General features: G+C 42.0%; 1 protein-coding gene across 6 annotated transcripts in view; it reads left to right on the top strand.

The window, feature by feature from the left end:
- The window catches only part of TLE1 (TLE family member 1, transcriptional corepressor), a 92,313-nt gene that overhangs the window by 48,662 nt on the left and 25,031 nt on the right, over positions 1 to 18,620 (top strand). For 3 of the 6 annotated variants that reach the window (XM_068974321.1, XM_068974320.1, XM_068974318.1), the window contains exons 9-13: positions 10,388 to 10,504; positions 13,971 to 14,024; positions 14,519 to 14,671; positions 16,084 to 16,228; positions 17,284 to 17,474. In XM_068974321.1, the coding sequence (XP_068830422.1) occupies positions 10,388 to 10,504; positions 13,971 to 14,024; positions 14,519 to 14,671; positions 16,084 to 16,228; positions 17,284 to 17,474 (660 nt within the window). The remainder of the gene's footprint in view (positions 1 to 10,387; positions 10,505 to 13,970; positions 14,025 to 14,518; positions 14,672 to 16,083; positions 16,229 to 17,283; positions 17,475 to 18,620) is intronic. The other 3 variants (XM_068974323.1, XM_068974324.1, XM_068974322.1) reach the window with 3 other exon arrangements.

Genomic DNA, 18,620 nt, shown 5'->3' with positions numbered 1-18,620 from the left:
CCACTTTATGTTTGATCTGTTCACTTATCTGCCAGTTACTTGTGGGGTTGCTTGTCTCTCGAATGCACCTCTCACATGTTGTGGAGCAAACAGTGAGAAACTGGCCCCTTTTCAGCTAAGATAACCTATAGTTTTTGCCCCTTTCCTGCTTCCTTTTTTCTTTCTGAACATGGCAGTATTTTGATGATCTTCAATCTAAATATGGTTTAAAAATGGGACACAACTCTTGAATCACTCTGATACTTTCTTATGAGTTTGAGGGGAAGATATGTAGTTTTTTTCAGTTTGAAAAGTTTAGATCCCCCCTCCCTCCACCTTCTGTGTAGAATAGTAACTGTTTTCAAAATTTTCTTTTGGACTGAGCTTGGTATACTTATGTGTCAGAGTATATTAGGGGAATAGATAATGGTGAAGGGATGAGGTAGCTGGTTATGAAATTCTTGTTCAAAATATTAGGAGGAAAAAAGAGGGGAGAAAAAATTAGAGCTAGGGAATAAAATCCCCTACTCCCAAAGTACAGACCTAAGTAAACTGATTTATGGAGGAACTAACTTTTGATTTATGGGAAAGTTGTACCCTTAAAGAAGTACAAAATAGTTCTTCAGTTTCAGGCAGCTGTGGATTGTTTTTAAGTCCAGCTAGTTTAGTTATTAGTAAGTCCATATTGAGTTAGCAGTCAGTGAACTTTCAAGTCCAAATGTGGTAGATACATTGCATAAACCAATCTATAAAATAATATAAAATACATGGTTACTTAATGTGTTATTTGCATGTCTCTTTTTTTACACCAAACTTTTGTCAAGTCTAAAGTATAATTTCAACATTTTCAGAAGTATATATACTGAGTTTCCTGCATAATTATTATAGAAAACTCATGGTAATGATTGTATAAGATGGAGAAACTAGACTAATTTGTAACCTAAACATTTAATTCAGTCTGTAGAGAGGAATTAAATTGTTCACTGCCTATATATGTGGGATTTTGCTGCAGTTATGTAAAATTAACTAACTCTCTTCAAACTTTATGTAAAGTTAAATATGAGACTCAGAATGAGATGATGTGTACTATTAACACCTAAAATATTATAATACTTAACTATTTAATAAAGTGGTTTGAATTATGAAGTTGAATTTTATTTGGCAGATAAACTCAATTGATTATACAGGTGTTTTGTTTTGTTTTTTTCACTCAGTGAGGGTTTAAGAGCAGTGGCTATCTAGGGCAATGATTTTCACACCTTGTGGTCTCAGAACCTTCATATACTTAAAGTAATTGATGGCCCCAGAGAACTTTTGTTTATGTATGTCATATATTTTGAAAAGTCTCTGGGTTAGAAATAAAGCAGATTTTTAAACAGATAAAGAGTTACTTAATTGTGTTAAATAATATTTTTAGTGAAAAATAACTAATTTCCAAAATTAAAAATCAGAGTGGAAAGAGTGGCTTTGTTTTTTTGCACATTTGCAAATGTGTTTAATGCCTGGGGTAGCTGAGTTCTTGTCAGTTTTTTGCCTTCTGTTTGTTGCCATATATTGTTTTGGTTTAAGTATTAAAATCTGCCCGCAAAGAGACACCCTTGAGGTCCGTGGACCAAACTCTTGAGAACCTCTGCTGTAAATAAGACCAAGGAGTTCTGAGAAATTCTAGGCTGGCATATAGTTTTATTTTTTTCCTACTCTTCTTTCTATGTTGAACAGATATTTCTTATATCCAGTGAAAAAATCAAGGACTTCAATAGATCCAGAGGGAACTATTGAGTGTGTATGTATTGTTATCTCTGAGTCTAAACTATTCCATTCACTAGTTGAAGGTTTTATGGTGGGAAAACAAATGACCTATAATGTAACCTGTTTTATGTAAAACCCAGGAAAGGCAAGAGCTAAGAGCAGAGAGGACACGATTTTTAAGTTTCTCTTTTCTGAAAGGGATGAGTGGTAAAGCTAGTAACTTAAGAGAGGTATAATTTGCTGTTTGGCTATTGATTTTAAATTAAGATTTAACTACTGTTTTTCTAATTCACAAACCTTTTTTTTTTATTTTAACGTAAGCCTATTTATCAGAGTGCTACTGAGCAAAGAAATGACCTAACAAAAGCCTTTATTTCTTCAAGAGTAATAAAATTTAGATACTCAAGTTAATTTAAAGATGAATTGCACCAAATTCATTTTGGCTGAAGAAAATCTTCTTTAAATTAAGTCTGTTTGAAAGACCTAGAGTTAGAGAATTGACAAGGAGCTGTATGGCTTTAAAAAAAAAATGTGATAGGATGTTTATTTAAGTACTCATTCATTTAACAAATATTTACTGACCATTTACTATGTGCCAAGCACTGGCTGAGAGCACTGCGTATACTTGCTGCCATTTTACAGTGATGTCTTGTGATGTCAGAGTCAAATTATATGTTGAATGAAAAGCATTGAAATACCTCACTCGTGTGATCATTATTTGGAACATCTAGAAAAGGGAGGAGACTTGAGCAGGCTGTCTGGGAGAGACTCCAGAATGGGACGGTTTGTAAACTTAGGCAGGTTCCTGAGTGGACTTCAGAAGGCCCTTGAATACCCCTAAGATTGTATGTAGAGTACTGTGAGTGAGTGCTCTTATGTAATGCTGGGAAAAGATCGTAACTCCCATTAAATTCTCCAAGGGGGTTCCTGGCTCTGAAAAGTCTTAAGTACTTTTCACCTTCTTTAGGTCAGAATAGTGCATCACTATCATTTTCTTCCTAGGTGGTACTAGTGGTAAAGAACCCACTTGCAGGAAACATAAGAGATCCAGTCCAGTCCCTGGGTCCGGAAGATCTCCTGGAGGAGGGCATGGCAACCCACTCCAGTATTCTAGCCTGAAGAATCCCATGGACAGAGGAACCTGGCAGGCTACAGTCCGTGGGGTCACAAAGAGTTGAACATGACAGAATGTACTTAGCACACATCATTTTCTCAGACGCAAAGCACAGGGAGGTTGGGTGCTTCTGTTCATATGGATCGTCTTTCTGAGGGACTCCATTACCACTCCTGCAACTGACTTCTACAGTTATCACGTTCACATTTAGAACTTCTAAAGAAGTGGTTATGACAGCCATCACTGGACGTTAAGAAGGTGTCTTTATTTTTCTCTTCTCTAGCTGTTGTACATGACTAGTTAATTGGCAGAGGCAGGACCAGATCCTAGTTCTGGACCACCCACCCCTTCCCTTTTTCTGAAATGACACTGTGCAGAATAGAGGGCAAAGAGGGAATAAACTGAGGCTTGCTTTGGGAAGTACTTCACTCTTGGCCTGTTTCTGAAATTTTATTTTTGTGAATGTCACATTGTCTTCTTGTGGCTTTTTATGGCCATGGCAGTGTGGGGGTGTGTGGGAGGGAAAGGAGCAGTGATAGAAAGAAGGTAGGTTTTAGACTAAGGCAGACCCAGTGGAATTCTGGCTGCACAGGCAGTATTCCTCATCCTTTTGGACCTTCTTATCTCATCTGTAAAATGGCAATGGTGGCTGCCTGCAGGGTGAGGGTTTAGGACCCACAAATGGGAAGTCATCAGACATGCCATTGCAGGCCTTTAGGAAGGTCCTCCCTGCATCTACCTGCAGGGGAGCCAGACAACAGGAAACGTCGTTGGTCACCTTCAGCATAGTTACTTGTGGTTTCCTTTCCTTTTCACACATTGTGTGAGGCTTCTGTGGCAATGAGGGCCCACTTGACTGAGCGGCTGGTCCTGATGTTTTTCTGTGTGTCAGCATCACGAAACACACCCCAGTCTCTTAGGAACTTGATCAGCTGAATGATGCTGGAATTCATCAAAGGTAAATGGGGGCTCAGAGGAGGTGTTTTCACCTAAACATTGATGCCTTTATCTTGGCCTATGCCAAGGAATTGTGTGGAGATAAAGGATAAAACTAAGATGAATTACCTGAAATCTCTATATTTAAGGCACAGTAGGAAACAAATTTTCTGAAGCAGTGGCCTCAGTAGATTTTTCTTTTGGTAGAACTTAAAACTCTGTACTTAAAAAAATACAATAGATCCTCTGGGAAACCCAGCATCACTGCTGTGAGAAGGGTGAACCCCCAAGGGAAGGAGGACCCTGGCGATTTCTTGCTTGTTGGGAATGGTGTGTTCCTGTGCCAGGTGAGGTATCTGCTCATCATTTTCAACATCCCCTCCTAACATAGTACAGCAAACTGTCTGCATCTTTCCAATGAGGAGAGATGGGTGTAAGTGCCATCAGATATCAGATACCATGGTCCAGTCCTGACCCATTGCTTTCTAGTTTCAGGACCTTTTTCTTTGCAGTAGAAGCTTCTCACCAGGGGCTGGCAAATGAAGAGGGGCAGTAGCACCTAAGAGCGCTTTACAAACATGCTTCTAGAAAAGGTTTGAAATAGAGCTTGATTTTTGCTGTGACCAAGGTCCTGATGAAGGGAATAAAGGTGTTATGAGGTCATTTAAAGATTATTCTTAAGGAGTTATGTTTCTTTTCAGCTCCATAGTTTTTATTGAAAACGTTTTGTTTTACCTGGAGAAGGAGGTGGAAAAGCAAACTGTGGACATAGAGAGTGATGCTGAAGGCATTCGTGGTTTAGCACTTCTTCCAGCCCAGATGTCACTGGGTGTGTGTCTATAGCTCTTTTATCTTGGACATCCTCTCGAGTCACCCATCTGCATCCAACAGTGCTGAGTTCCCAAATGTAGGTGCAGGAACATGTTTTGTTTTGTTTTTATTGTTCTCCCCATATTTTGCCTTCAAACCATGTGAAAAATAGATGTTTACCCTTCAGACCTGATTCACAGCCAATCTTCTGAGACATGTTTTCTACGTTTCCACACATCTCCGTTTGCTTCCACTTTTTGCCATTGACAAGTTTTACAGGTTAAAAGTGCACTTGTCACAGAAGGCGTGAATGACCAACTGGACCGCAGCACAAAGTACGCACAGAGTGATGGCTTAATTGGTGCCAGGTGTGGATGAGGCAGCGCACAGATGTGATGGGGTGTGTCGTTACCTAATTGTTTTAATGTTCACTGAGAAGTTAATTGTCAGCGTAGAGTATGCTAGCAAATTAGGTTCCCACTGCCTTAGTGTAACTGAGGATAAATGAGGTGTCATGAGTTTCCAATCTGTACCTCTGACACAAACACTTTTCCTGTGAGGAGGAGACTGTTCCCAAGGGGAATCAGCATGGCAGCTAAAGAAATCCATTTGAATAATGTGCATTATTTTCACATTAGGGAAACCTGTCTAGCTTTTGCTGTCTCCATGAGCGGGTTTTCCTTTCACATTTGCTGCTGGTGGCTTCAAGCTTTAGATTTGGTTGGCAAAAGAATTGCTTTGAGGTCTCAGAGTAGATGAAGGAGACGTGAATGCTCTTATAAAGTGTTCTGGCAACACTAACAGTGTAAACCAGCTCTCTTTCATATATCTGGAGTTTACCTTCCAAAATACCTCAGTATACATGCACAGCCATTCTTGTTAAATTGCTCAAGAAAAGTAAAATTCTTGGAATACGACTATAAAGACTGTTTATTATTGATATTAAAGTAGCTAAGTCTCTCTATGTTGGTCTTGAGTAGGTGGGTGTTCAGAGCATGAAATAGAAACATTATTTTCCAGAATGGTCAGAATAAAGGTAACACAAAGTCCAAATCTTGACATTTTTTTCTGAGTCGACCTAATGCTCTGAAATTCAAAAGATTCTTCTATTTAAATTGTAAGTAGGAAGGTACAGTTTGTTACTTACATGTCTGGATTTTATTTTTACTCTAAGAGATTACATTGTCCACTTCTGCCCACTAGTTCAAATACCACCAACTCTCTAGTTAACCTGGGCCCACTCTTCTTGAGCAGGGAATGATTCTGGTGTGTTTTTATGCAACATGTTTCCCCTATTTGGGAAATTGTGCTCTGAATCTGACCACAGGTTATAACATTCGAAGGCTTCCTATGCTTTCTGGGTAGCTTTTTTGCTCACTCTCGTTTCTGTTCTTAACCATCACATCACTGTTAGTGCAAGAAAGGACTCTCAGGAAGCACAGGGTAACCATAGTGAACAATTCACCTGTTATCAGTTCACATGCCCAGTCAGGTTTTAGGCTCTCAAATATTCCAGATTAGAAGAGATGGGTCCCTTGTTGTGGTTCACACCTTTTCTCTGTTCTTAGACCTCATCTAATCATTTCATGAATACTCTTTATATAGATGGAGAGAAAAGCATGCCAGTTGGGATAACGGGTCTTTTAGACACTGTCTCTGGGCTGAACATTCCAGGGGTATCTTGTTTTCTTTAGAGACTTGTTTCATCTGCCTGTCCCTTTATGGTTTTACTTGGCTCTGTTCCCACCAGTGTGTGTAACTTGAAAGGTGCAGAAAATCATCACGGCTTTCAAATTTTAGCTTATTTTGAAAACAGCATGTTTTTAGATCTTGATTTGCTCAGATTTGTAATATCCCCCATGAGCTGTATGAAACTTCTATTTTTGAGTTCTTGTAGGGAAGACATAAGGTAAATAAGATGATTTTGTTTGGTTTTTAAGAAAATTTTTAAACAAACGAAAACTTATATAAAGTCTGGAAATCCCAGCTCTCGGAACATTTGTAGTAGAAGTCTGCTCAGTAATTACAGTGTTTGAAAAATTCTGGCAGATAATTAAATTTTACCAGCTGCAAGGTGAAATAAAACATCAAGTTTCTTGGCTAGAATTAGAGTCTATCATTCAGTGTTGTAACACTAGTTTTCATGTTGATTAAAAAACTCTAATTCACAATATTTATTTGGCAAATAAATATTTGAAAAGTGAATTTTACTTGATGAACGCTCTTTGGAAGATAAATACCTTTCAAAATACAGACTCTAGAGGGAGAAGCAGTAAATAGGTATATGGAACCACTGTTGGCAATAATTGATGGGGCATGAAACTGGGGCTGTGGATACCTGGGCTATTTTGTTGCTCTCTGCTGGGGTGTTTTTTTAGTGTGATTCTTGGGTTATAAATGGCAGGAATCATGAGTGGAAAGCCAGGAATTTGGGATTGTTTTCAGGTCATTTAAAAGTAAGCTGTAAAATGTTTTCCATGTTTGATATGTTCACAGTTTTGTTACGGTGGGCATGTACCAAGTAAGGCAAGATGTATCTGTGTTTAGGAGGTGGGGGAAATCCAAGAAAGCATGCATTAGTAGTTATTATATCACATTAGAATTTTAGGCTCACTAGGTTAAAGAGCCAATATGACTTAAGTGAGAGGTATTTGTGGGGGGTCAAGTATTTGGGTACAAGTATTCAGTGTACATAAACTGAGTTTAAAAATCACTCTTTTGGGAGTGCAGCACTTTGACTTAATGGACAGAAGCTTCTTGACTTCAGGAAAATCACCTCGCCTTCTGGACATCCTCTAGATAAAACAAGGGGGATAAAGACAATGAATATGTTTTAAGGTTGCTTTAGCCTCATCAGAGGTTTGGTCCTGTCTTCTGTGTTTAGAATGCATGACTTTCTCAGTAACTTGAAGCAACCTCAGGTTTATTCTTTTACAAACAGGCTCTTCTTAAATGTTGATTGAATATTAAATTTTTATGTTAAATATGATTCTGTCTTGTCCTCTTTCAAATCTAACAAATCAAAATGGAACCGTAAATTTTGCAGGACCCCAAAGGTCAGCACCCAGGTATAGTCTCTTCATTCTTAAAATGTGTGTAAAATGTCTCAGAACAGCCATCAGAATGACTATTCTGCTGCTGAGCCCTGAGGAACATAAGACCATGTGTGAGAACAAAACATAGCCCAAGGGAAGAAGACTTAGGGTATCAGGAGACATCCAGCACTACCCATGTGGTCACTTGTGGGTTCTGAGGATCAAATGAGGGAATTGTGAAAGATGAAGGTCTCCTAGGCAGTAGTTAAGCAAAACTGTTGCTGCCAACGGTGAATTGAAGTTCATTAGGCTGGAACTATTTGCTTAAGTCAAGAACAACAATGAAAGCAGTGTCAGGGCTGGAAGATGCTGGGGACAATCACAGCAAACAGGGCACATGGGAACCACAAGAAAGTGGTTTGTCACAGGTGGGGCTGCAGCATGGGCCAGGCACCCGCTGGCTCCAGACTGTGGCTGTCCCCGGCCTCTCCAACCCACTCTCCTTGCTGCCGTGTTTTGAATCAATTTTATACCATCAAAGGTATGATGAGACATTTCATTTCGTAACTTGTCTCAATCTTCCATCTGAATGGAGCCAATTTTCAGATAAGCAGGAGTGCTAATTACCAACCCCATCTAAATTTAGAAGTACTCTCAGAGCTTTGCAGAACTCATTCAGATTATAGGCCTCACTTAAGCTGCTCAAACAGGAATGAGAATTTCACTTCTGACATGGAGATGCAGAAGCCTTACAGCTCGCCAGGGTCCAGCCAGAGGAATGTTATTGTTTCTAGCAAAAATTGCGTTGTTCCTAGAAGGCACGTCGTTTACTTTTGTGATCACAGTCCCATTTGACGTTAGAAAAAAATCAGATTATTGGAAAGCTGTCTTTGAGTAGCTGAGTGGTTTGGATGCCCAGTGCTAGTTATAGCAGGAGAGCTGCTCAGGAGACCCTGGAGAGAGAGACTTTAAAATTGCCAGTGGACACCAACACTGCTGTGTTCTGCTGGGCGCATGGGTAGATGTCAGGTTGAGAATGATGCAGCCTGGCCCTCACTGCTTCTGGTCTGAGTCTGGAGGAAGAGACTTGGGGGCTGATATAATCTAGAACACAGACAAGCGTGTTTGGACACTTTTTCCACTGAGCACAAGCTGCTGCTCCCCTCCCCAGTGTGTGTGTTAGCACTTCACAGGAGTTTTGTTAAGTCTCCTGCGTCCTGTCAGGCAGTGGGTCTGGGTCAGAGGGGTTAGTTTTTAGCAGACGTTTGCCAAGGTAATTAGTTCAGGGATCCAGCCAGCTCACCTTTCAGCCCCACACTGTGCTCGAGACATTATTCTGAGCTTCTCTATATTGAATTGTGTTGGTTCCTACCACTGCTTTTATGTAAGCCTCCCGGCATTTGTGAAGCTTGAACGGTCATGAATGAAAGCTCAGCTGCTTCAGAGGCAGCTTCTGAAGTGGGCAGAGGGGCTTCAGCATGCCTTTTGATTTCCTCCTGAGTGTGGTTGAGCTGAGAATATTCCCATGGTGGGGTCCCCAGTTTTCACAGGGCACGGAAGGAGGGTGGTTTGAGAGCAAGCCACCTGGCTAATTTCCTTGGGCTGGTTAGGACAGAAGACCCATCCAGAGCCTCTAAAAATGGACCTTTATTTAAAGATTTGCTCCTGGTACTTATTGCATTAGAGGTGGTCTTACTTCAAGGTTTTCCCAAGCTCCTTTGTATTTTAAATTGCAGCCTAGAAAGGTAGCATCACTGTTTGTTGGCCGCAGACTGAGTTCTCCAGCATCTTTCAGAAACTGGGGTTATCTGGGCTTTGAGAAAGGAAGTTTTTGCAGGGCCAGTTCCGCATTGTTCAAGGCAGTAACACATCACTGAACAAATTGCCCTCTTGCATATGCTAATCCCACACTTAAAAGAACTCATTGTAACATGTTCTGATGCTTTAGCCCAAGGGGAGATGGGAATTGAAAGGATGTCAGATAGTGTCATGTGACCCTCAGATATCTAAAATGCCTGTTTTCTTTGGGTCAGCAGTTCATACTCAGCACATGTGAAGGAAAGTATCCTGTGTGGTTTGTGGAAAAGATTAGTCCTTGTTCCTGCTTTTGTGTGTGGGAGCTGGCCTTGCTGTTGAAGATTCACTGGCTGCAATTCCTGCTTTGGGTCTTAAATTTCAGTGCTCTTGGCAAGGAACACCAAATCTTATTTTCAACAATAAATTAAAAGAATTCAAAAGAGTTCCTTCATTGTGACTGTGGAAAATGTGATTTGCCTTTTAGGAAAGCATGCTGTTAATCCCACCCGCTTTCTTTGTGTCTTTTTAGAAAGGCCCACTTTGACTCTTAACAGTGACAGAATACGTCTAATAGAGTGATCTCAGGTTTTGCTCATAGACCATTCGTATTCCAGACCAGGGAGTCTCAGTGGGAAAGAATAAAAACACATCCACGTATAAACAGCAGGCTCCCATTTCTCTTAAGAACAAACAGAACAGAGGAGCATTTTAAGTGAGTAGGGCCAGAAGGATCCACGAGGCTTTGGATGGCTTGATTGCACAATCAGGGTCTCCCTTTTAAGTGCTTAAATCTCTATAAATGTTTGCCATCTACGTCTTCTGATGAGACGAATTAAATGGAATGAAAGGCTGTGTAGGTATCACCTTTCCAAATCGGCTGTCACATCCAGGTTGGGTTTTCATGTGTGCAGAGAGACTTGGGAAGAAATCTTGGATTGATTCGGTTTTTTTTTTTTTGGTCTTTCAGAGTAATTCCCTCTTGGTCCCAGACAGTTTAAGAGCCACAGATAAACGCAGAAATGGGCCCGAGTTTTCTAATGACATCAAAAAAAGAAAGGTGGACGATAAGGACTCCAGCCACTATGTAAGTAAATAAAGGGCTTGAAATAATATTTTGTTTGTCTTCTTGCTCACCTTTTAAGTGAGTCTATAAAAGATCTGATAATTTCACATATTTTAAAATAATGTATCAAGAGGATAGATTCTTACATTGTAGGATATTATTTCCCTCTCGAGCTGTAAATTGTGTATCTTCTAGGCTCAGTATTAAATTTGGGGCTTTCTACTGCAGTTATTCGTAAGAGGGGATACAGAAATGTAGGACTAGCTTCATGGTGTGTGGTCTGAGCCAGCTGCACTGGCCCTGCTCTTAAAAGGAATCTGTCTCACCCTTAGTTTCATCCTCTGCTCTCCACCATCTTTAAATGCTCAATTTTTGAGCCAGGGCCTGTGTTTTCATTTTGTCCCAGGCCTTGCAAAATTTGGTACCCTGTCGTGCTGAAATAATGAGGATAAGAATTTGGTGTCATCAGCTGCCTTTTTGGATGCCATTGTGGTAATAGATTCACGTCCAAATTAGGTCTTGAGTCAGAGTCTGTCCTCTGCTACAGCAAGCGGTGCAGTGATAAAAGTCCGTGGTAAACATGGAAGAAACACTGGGGGCATCTTGTTCAAACCCTGCAGATGAGACCACACAGCTCGATGTGAGGACTCTTGATTCAGATCTGGCTAAAACCACATTCGTGAGGAGAGCAAACCAAGCCAAATGGCCATTGACTGTGGTCTCAGGGTCATAAACATTGCATCTGACAGATGCCTTGTCATTTCCTTGTGTGTCCGTGAGTTTCTGTTTCAGGATGGACACATTCTCAGAAGCAGTGAGAGTAGAGGGTGAATTAAGCCTTTCCCGGTTGCCCCTGGAGGAGAACGTGTCCACCTCCAGCTGGCTGCTGTGCAGAGGTTTCCCCGCTGGACCTCTGTCTCCAGCTAGCTGGCACAAGCTGAGGGCTAGTATAGTATTTAGAAATGGGTAACAGTTCTTGAGGAGCACCTCAAGGTAGTGCCAGGTACTGTATCCTTCTATGTGGCTTGTTTCACTTACCTCTCAAAACCACCCTGTATATTTGGTACCATCCCTCCATTTCATAGATAAAGGAATGGCAGCACAGAGCTTTTAAGTGATTGGCCCAAGGTCGGAATTAGTAGCAGAGCCTGGAGACAGTCTGACTCTAGAATCCATGCTCTTGATAACCATGCCAGGATTCCCAAAGCAAGAGCCTAGGATTGGATGTTTTGCCACAGAATATTGGTACCTACTTTGTTCCATAATAATACTCTAAGAACCCAAATTGTTGATCTCCCCACCCCAGCCCGAGCCTTTTTAGTATGTATTTGCCCCTTATCTTTTGCCCAGAACTTGTGTTGCACACAGATACTTTTATATATGACATTGATTGTTCATCAGCCATGACATACCGAAATTTGCACACTTGCCAGTGATACAGTTCCAAGTTGCTCTGTGCAAGGCTCGTGTGGATGAATTATTTAGTAGTGAGTGATGTAGACTCCATGGCTTTACATGACTTTTTCGTAAACTGCTGCTATTAGCTGTATCTAGTTGTATTGGTAGTTGAGGGCAATGTATGGAGATGATGATGGAGAATGTGGAGCAAAGGACTCAGACCTTAGATGTTTGATGGCAGATATGTACTACACTGTGAAGGTTTATATTTGGGGGATGATCCGATACAAAGCTAACATTTACATTTCAGATTACTTAGGCACTCACTTCACAGTTCCGTTTTAAATAAATGAGTTGTTTGCTACTTCTTACCAGTTGGTCTGTACATTACATTAACCTTTTTTTTTCTACATTTTTTTCCTAAAGGGAAACCCCTTCAGCTTATATTTTGTCACTGTCACCCTGGGTTTCTTTCTTCCTTTCTTTTAATCAGTGTTTTTCGTTGTTGTTGTTGTTTAGTTTGGCTGCGCTGTGCAGCATGCAGATCTGGATCTTAGTTCCCTGACGAGGGATCAAATCCGCGCCCCCTGCAGTGAAAGGGTGGAGTACTAACTGCTGGACCACCAGCGAATTCCCATACCTTGGGTTTCTTAGTACCTGAAAACGTTTGTGATTTTCTGTGGGCTTTGTTAAGAGAAAGCAAATGTTTTTTAGTATGAAGTTTTTCTTTTATTGCATGAAAAAATACTTCTTTCAACAGACTTATTTGAAATTACCCAGGTTTCCTCATTGGTTGTAATTTCTTGTTATTGCTAGTGAATTGCATGGGACCTTTATAACTATGACTAAAGCATATCTAGTCACACATTATTAAAGAAAGTCAATTGGGTCTCCCTCATATAACACTTTAGGTATGACTAGATAAAACATTTAAGACATGAATTTAGAGTTGGGGGTATCTTTCTAGCTGGACTTGGGGTCCACAGAAAGTTAGTGAGTTTGCACTTATACTGATATTTCTCAGACATTATTAGTGTATTCTTATTTGACAGTGACATCAGTATAAGAACTGTGTAGATCATAAACACCGGGGCCTGCTCCTTTTTGAAAATTTGGGCCTATTTGCAATAACCTGTTTTTTTGTATGTCCATTGTATGACTCTGCACTAAAGAGCATAGGCCTTTTGGCTAAGAAAGCTTCTTAACCGTAGTTCAGGGCTTCTTCAGCCTGCCCTGAACTTGATGTAGGGGTGATCACGTTATTAAATTGAACAGCTTTTTTTCCTGAAGCTTTTTCAAATTCAGTGCAACCATGGAGTTTCCTCTGATGAGCCAATTTTATGGCTTCATGTCAAGACCTTAAAAGCCCTACTGTAGGATGCCAGTGCCCTCCAGATACTGCTATCCTATCTTCCTTCGATCTCAAGAATATTCCAAGTTGATTGCTAAAGAGCCAACGTGAAGTTAGATTAGATCTTGGTAGTTATTTCAGCCAGTACTTAGCTTTGTTGTTTGTACTTTTTTTTTTTTTTTGCTTTATTTATTTTTTTGCTTTATGTAACTTTTTTTGCAGTAATTAGTAACCCCATGGGAACAAGGTCCAAATTTGTCTTTGTAATTATGAATTGCCCATGAACACTAGAATTCTTGACAGCCTTCAAAGTGATACATGTAAAAGCAATGGTATGAAATTGTGTTCTTAGTTTGAAATCCGTTGGGGAAAGATCTCTTAAAGAAGGACATGTAGTTTTCGGATTATAAGAGATTCAGCTGTTGCAAACATTTATTGAGTCTTTACTGTGTGCCGGGTTTTACAAGTTGCCATCACCTGTATCCGCACTGTGACTGTATGGCTGGTGTGCTATTGCAGCAGAGTTCCTGCCTGGGGCTCTGCACCTCCCTGGGTCAGATGAGAAGGGAAGAAGGTGATCTTAATTACCAGGGCTGGCATTCTGTAAGGGAACCCATAGACATGTCCCAGGTCATTTTCTAGTCTGTCTGCTACCAAGAACTATAGGTATTTCATTGAGCCTCAATCCCTTTAGTAAATGGCATTAAAATCTCTCCCTTTTTTTTTTTTTTTTTTTAGGATAGCGATGGTGACAAAAGTGATGACAACTTAGTTGTGGATGTTTCTAATGAGGTAACCATTCTCTTCATCAAACTTTATTTTTAGAGCAACTTGTGAGAGAAAGGATGTGGAGCCACCATATGTTGGTCTTTTGCAACTTTACACATTAAGAATTTACTGAGTGTTCATAAAGCAGTAATGGTCTGAAAACAACACAAACTTGTTTCTTTAAAAAAATAATCTGTCTCCCTAACCATTTTGGATTCCTAAGTTGGTGTCTGGTGCTCCTTTCTGTCCTGTGCCCTCTGGGCAAAGCATGTGAGCATGAGGGGAGACACAATTGTTTCTAGATTTTTTTCTTTATGGTGTTTCCACCGGTGTGCTTGCAGACACCATCCTGTTCGTTGTAACAACAACATTAGGTGCATGTGCTCAAATCGCCCAAATCTCAAGGACTTTGAGCACTCTCCTTTAATTTGGAGAATTGGTATGGAAACAGAGTGTGTAAAGGGAAAGATCCATCTGTTGTGAGTGAAATCATGAGACCTTTGCTTGTGCTTCTGGAGGACCCCTCATCTCCCCGTGCAAGCCCCGCCCATTCACCCAGGGAAAATGGGATTGACAAAACCCGCCTGCTGAAGAAAGACGCCTCCAGCAGCCCGGCGTCCACTGCCTCCTCGGGAAGTTCCACTTCTTTGAAATCCAAAGAAATGAGCTTGGTAGGTCATAAGAACTGTCACTTGCCTATTTAGCAGTTCGGTTTTCTTGGGGAACCAGAGGTTCCCTAATATATTTGAAATATGGGGTTTTTAATGACTGAGTTATAGATTTTTAAGGGTTTTAAAGTGAAACTCATGGTTCTTCTCTCTGTCCCTGGGTGATTCGTTTTTCCCTCTGAGTCGTCTCTTCTGGGCCATAATTAGAGCAAGATAAGCTTCCCTGCCTGTTGCCTGCTTTCTTGGGGGATGTGTCTGTGGCACAGACTCTCTGAAACGTCTTACTTGACAAATGGTTTGAACACCGTAGGTCGTATGAAGTCCTTCACTTTCTTAAGGGGTGCATTTCCCCTGGTTTTAGACTGACCCGTCCTGTTGGGTCATGTTGTGATTGGGTTACCAGGCAGATGGTGATGTACTCAAGGTGGCACCAGAGGTAACCTGGAACTGGGGGAGGGATGAGGGTGGTACCAGGCCTATTCATGCTCTCAGTCATTCACCAGACATTGTGGAGTGTCTCATCTCTCCACTCACCGTAACTATACCATAATAACTAATCCCTGTGTGGTCCCTCAAGGCATTATCCCATTTTACTGATGGGGAGGCAGGCCTCAAGTTGACAAGCTTGAGGAGCTTGCCAAGTTTACACAGCACATGGACTCCCAGGCCAGAAAGAGCTGGGGTCTCTCTAGCCTGTGTTCTTTGCTATCTCAGAGCACTTCTCAGACTGGCTCAAAGGACACGAAAGGTTGAGATGCAGAAGAAGGTGCCCTGTGACCCTGTTACCATCTTGACTCCCGAAGGCCTCTTACACTAGTGGGTCCACACTGTTTATGTAGGCAAATGGGTGCTGCCGCTGAATGCCAAAGAGTAATTTTCTTTAGTTACATCTCTTAAAATGATAGGGCTACTTCTAGGGCTTTTGCCTCTGAAATGCTAGTTTGCTTCTCATCAAGTTGATGGCTCAGCTATCTCTCACTGTCAGTCTCAATCCCACTGCCACTAAAAGGCAAGGGTGGAAAGGTTGGTAAGGGGGTTCCTCCCTCTGATATTCTCGGTGATGGAGGCATTTGTTTCTGAGTGACCAAGAACTTTCCTCTGGGTGGTCATCATTCTTACTTGGACTAGATCCAAAGTCCACAAGCCTGATGGAAAAATACTTTTTAAAATAAAATCTACGGAGGAAGGCGTGTGATCATGTTCTGTGTCTCTAGCTAGAGTTTTAATTCTGGCAGGAAGAGGAAAGGTCAACATTTCTCACTCACAAGTTAATGCTGTCAACATTGTGTGGATTTATGAAAATTGGCTGAGGGAGTAGCTAGAAGGTGCCCAGTGTTCCAGCTGCTGTTGTGATAAATTGTGTAATATGGCTTGGATTAAAAATAATACTCATTTAATTTGTTTAATGATACCAGCATGAAAAAGCCAGCACGCCTGTGCTGAAATCCAGCACACCGACGCCTCGGAGTGACATGCCAACGCCGGGCACCAGCGCCACTCCAGGACTCCGTCCAGGCCTCGGCAAGCCTCCAGCCATGGACCCCCTCGTCAACCAAGCGGGTAAGGCATTGCCCCTCGTGGACTGTGTTTTGTTTTTCTCTTTCCCAACTTGATTTGTCTATTCATCTCATTGGGCATTTCCCCATGAATATGAGAGGTGCCTTTTGCCTGCCTCCCTCCTTCTTATCTCTGAAAGCTATGATAAGAAACAGATGTTTGTCCTTGGGTTTCAGCAGCTGTACCCTGTTCAGTCTCTGACTGTTTACATTTGGCTTTTCTTTTATTTCCAAATAATCCAAATCCCAAGGACTTCAATAAAGTTTCTGATAATTATTCTGCACGTAAGCTCCTTACCAAACTATCATTGTGTGTCTGAGATTGCTAATGTTGACTGAAACAGCCGGTCTGGCTGGCCCCAGTGTGTTTCTTGTGTGCTTCAGTTGGCCAGTGCTCTGCTGGTACATCCCTTAGGAATCAGTGGTTTCTCTTCCAGGAGAAATTGGGAGGGTTTCACTGAGACTCTAGCCCCTGAACAAACTCATAACTTTTAACTGTATCTTCCTCCCTGGGAGAGGGAAAATGTAATACCCTGGACCAGGCAGTAAAGAGGCCCCAGAATATTCCTCCTAAACCTGTGCTCTTGTTTACATAAATCCAGGATCAGGTTTTTATTTGAAATTGGTACCAGAAATGGAAAGTTCAAGCTGAAGGAGAAATCATGGATTTTTATCAGGAGAACCTTCTGAGTTTAAGTCAGAAGGTGGTGCATTCTGCCAGTTAGGTACAATAATGCTGCTTAATTCCCCTGGTTTCCCAGTGTTGTCAAGTGGATGTACAAGGGGGAAATGTATGGCCAGTGCTCCCCTTGGAGTCCATTCTTTCCTGGAGAGGAGTTCAGCTGTAGGGAAGAAGGGACCGGGACCCTGTGTAGGAATTGGAGGTGATACCCTCCCCCCACAACACCCCCCCGGACCCCCACACCCCACCCCTCACCCCCCACACCACCAGCCTTCCCTCCTTCTCTATAATAGGAGGCACTGAAGAGGGCCCTGAAATTGATGATCAGGCTGACCTGAGTGGCCAGGTGAGTCACTGTGGCCTGTGCTTCCTTGCAGCAGCTGGCCTGAGGACGCCCCTGGCGGTGCCTGGCCCATACCCCGCACCATTTGGGATGGTGCCCCACGCGGGCATGAATGGTGAGCTGACCAGCCCCAGCGCCGCCTACGCCAGTCTCCACAACATGTCACCGCAGATGAGTGCAGCTGCGGCTGCTGCCGCCGTGGTGGCTTATGGGCGCTCCCCGATGGTGAGGATGGCAGGGACTGAGGATGGATGCGGGTGGGGACCTGCGGAGGGCCCGCGCCTGGCAGCCCCCACACCTTCAGACAAAGACCCAGTGTCTCCACTGCTCCTTCTTGTCCACCTTCACCAACGTGCCGCTTCATTAAGTTAAGGCCAAACACTTTTTGTTTTACTGTTTTTGTGGATGAAAAAAGGCAGTGTTTAGGAGCTCCTTCCGTGGTTTAGGGGACATCTGGTTTTCTCCCACCAAAGTAGGTTTTTTTTCCTCTGGAAGGCGATGAAATGACTCAAGTAGCTCACAGAAGCCTTTTCATTCGTTTCTTGACAATTTTTTTTCTCCTCTTTAATTCTTAGGAAAAAATATTTGAGAAGCCGTTATTTTCTCTTTCCGTGCTTATATTATTCTTTAAAACCAATTGCATAACTTTGGTGTAAGCAGTTATCTCAGCTCAACAGGGAGAAACACAGAGGGACTGAAGTTGTGGGGCAGGGTCTCCTCTTTGTCTGCCTTCTCCCACACTGTAAATGACCTCATGTTTGACCAGGAAGAGATAGAACTTCGAGTAAAGGGGAAAGTTGACCGTGTGGTCCTTGATTGCATCAGGAAAAGGGACTAGATTATAACTCATAGCAAATGAAAGTCCCCAAATCATTTCTGTTGACTGTTTCAAATATGGGATGTGCATTTCTCTCCTCTCCCTTCTTCATTACCTCCAATAACTGGAGATGATATTAAAGTGCATCATTTTTCCCTTCCTTTTCACTCCTAGGAAAGGCTATGCAGTGGAGGGCAAGATCATTTAAAGCAAAGGGGGCAGCCGAGGGACTAGGTGTACAAAAAAGAGAGTCCATGTGTGAATTTCTAAGCATTGACTTAGACCAGTGGCATGAAACTGGGGGTGATTTTGCCCCCCTTGGGACATTCGGTCATATCCAGAGACACTTTTGTTCATCAGAACTGGGGGGTTGCTGTGGGCGCTTAGAGGGTAGAGGCCAGTGATGCTGCTAATTATCCTGCCATTCCAGGCCAGCCCCCAGCCAAGAATTATCTGGCCCAAAACGTCAATAGTGCTGAAGTTGATAGTCACGTTGTCCTGGCTCAGACAGCGTATGTTCTTTGTACTTGTTTGAACAGGCAGAACATCCTAAG

This window comes from Capricornis sumatraensis, chromosome 6 (assembly GCF_032405125.1).
Source record: "Capricornis sumatraensis isolate serow.1 chromosome 6, serow.2, whole genome shotgun sequence".
Classification (NCBI taxonomy): Eukaryota; Metazoa; Chordata; class Mammalia; order Artiodactyla; family Bovidae; genus Capricornis; species Capricornis sumatraensis.
The sequence above is the reverse complement of the archived record's forward strand: the minus strand, read 5'-3'. Positions and strand labels throughout refer to the sequence as shown.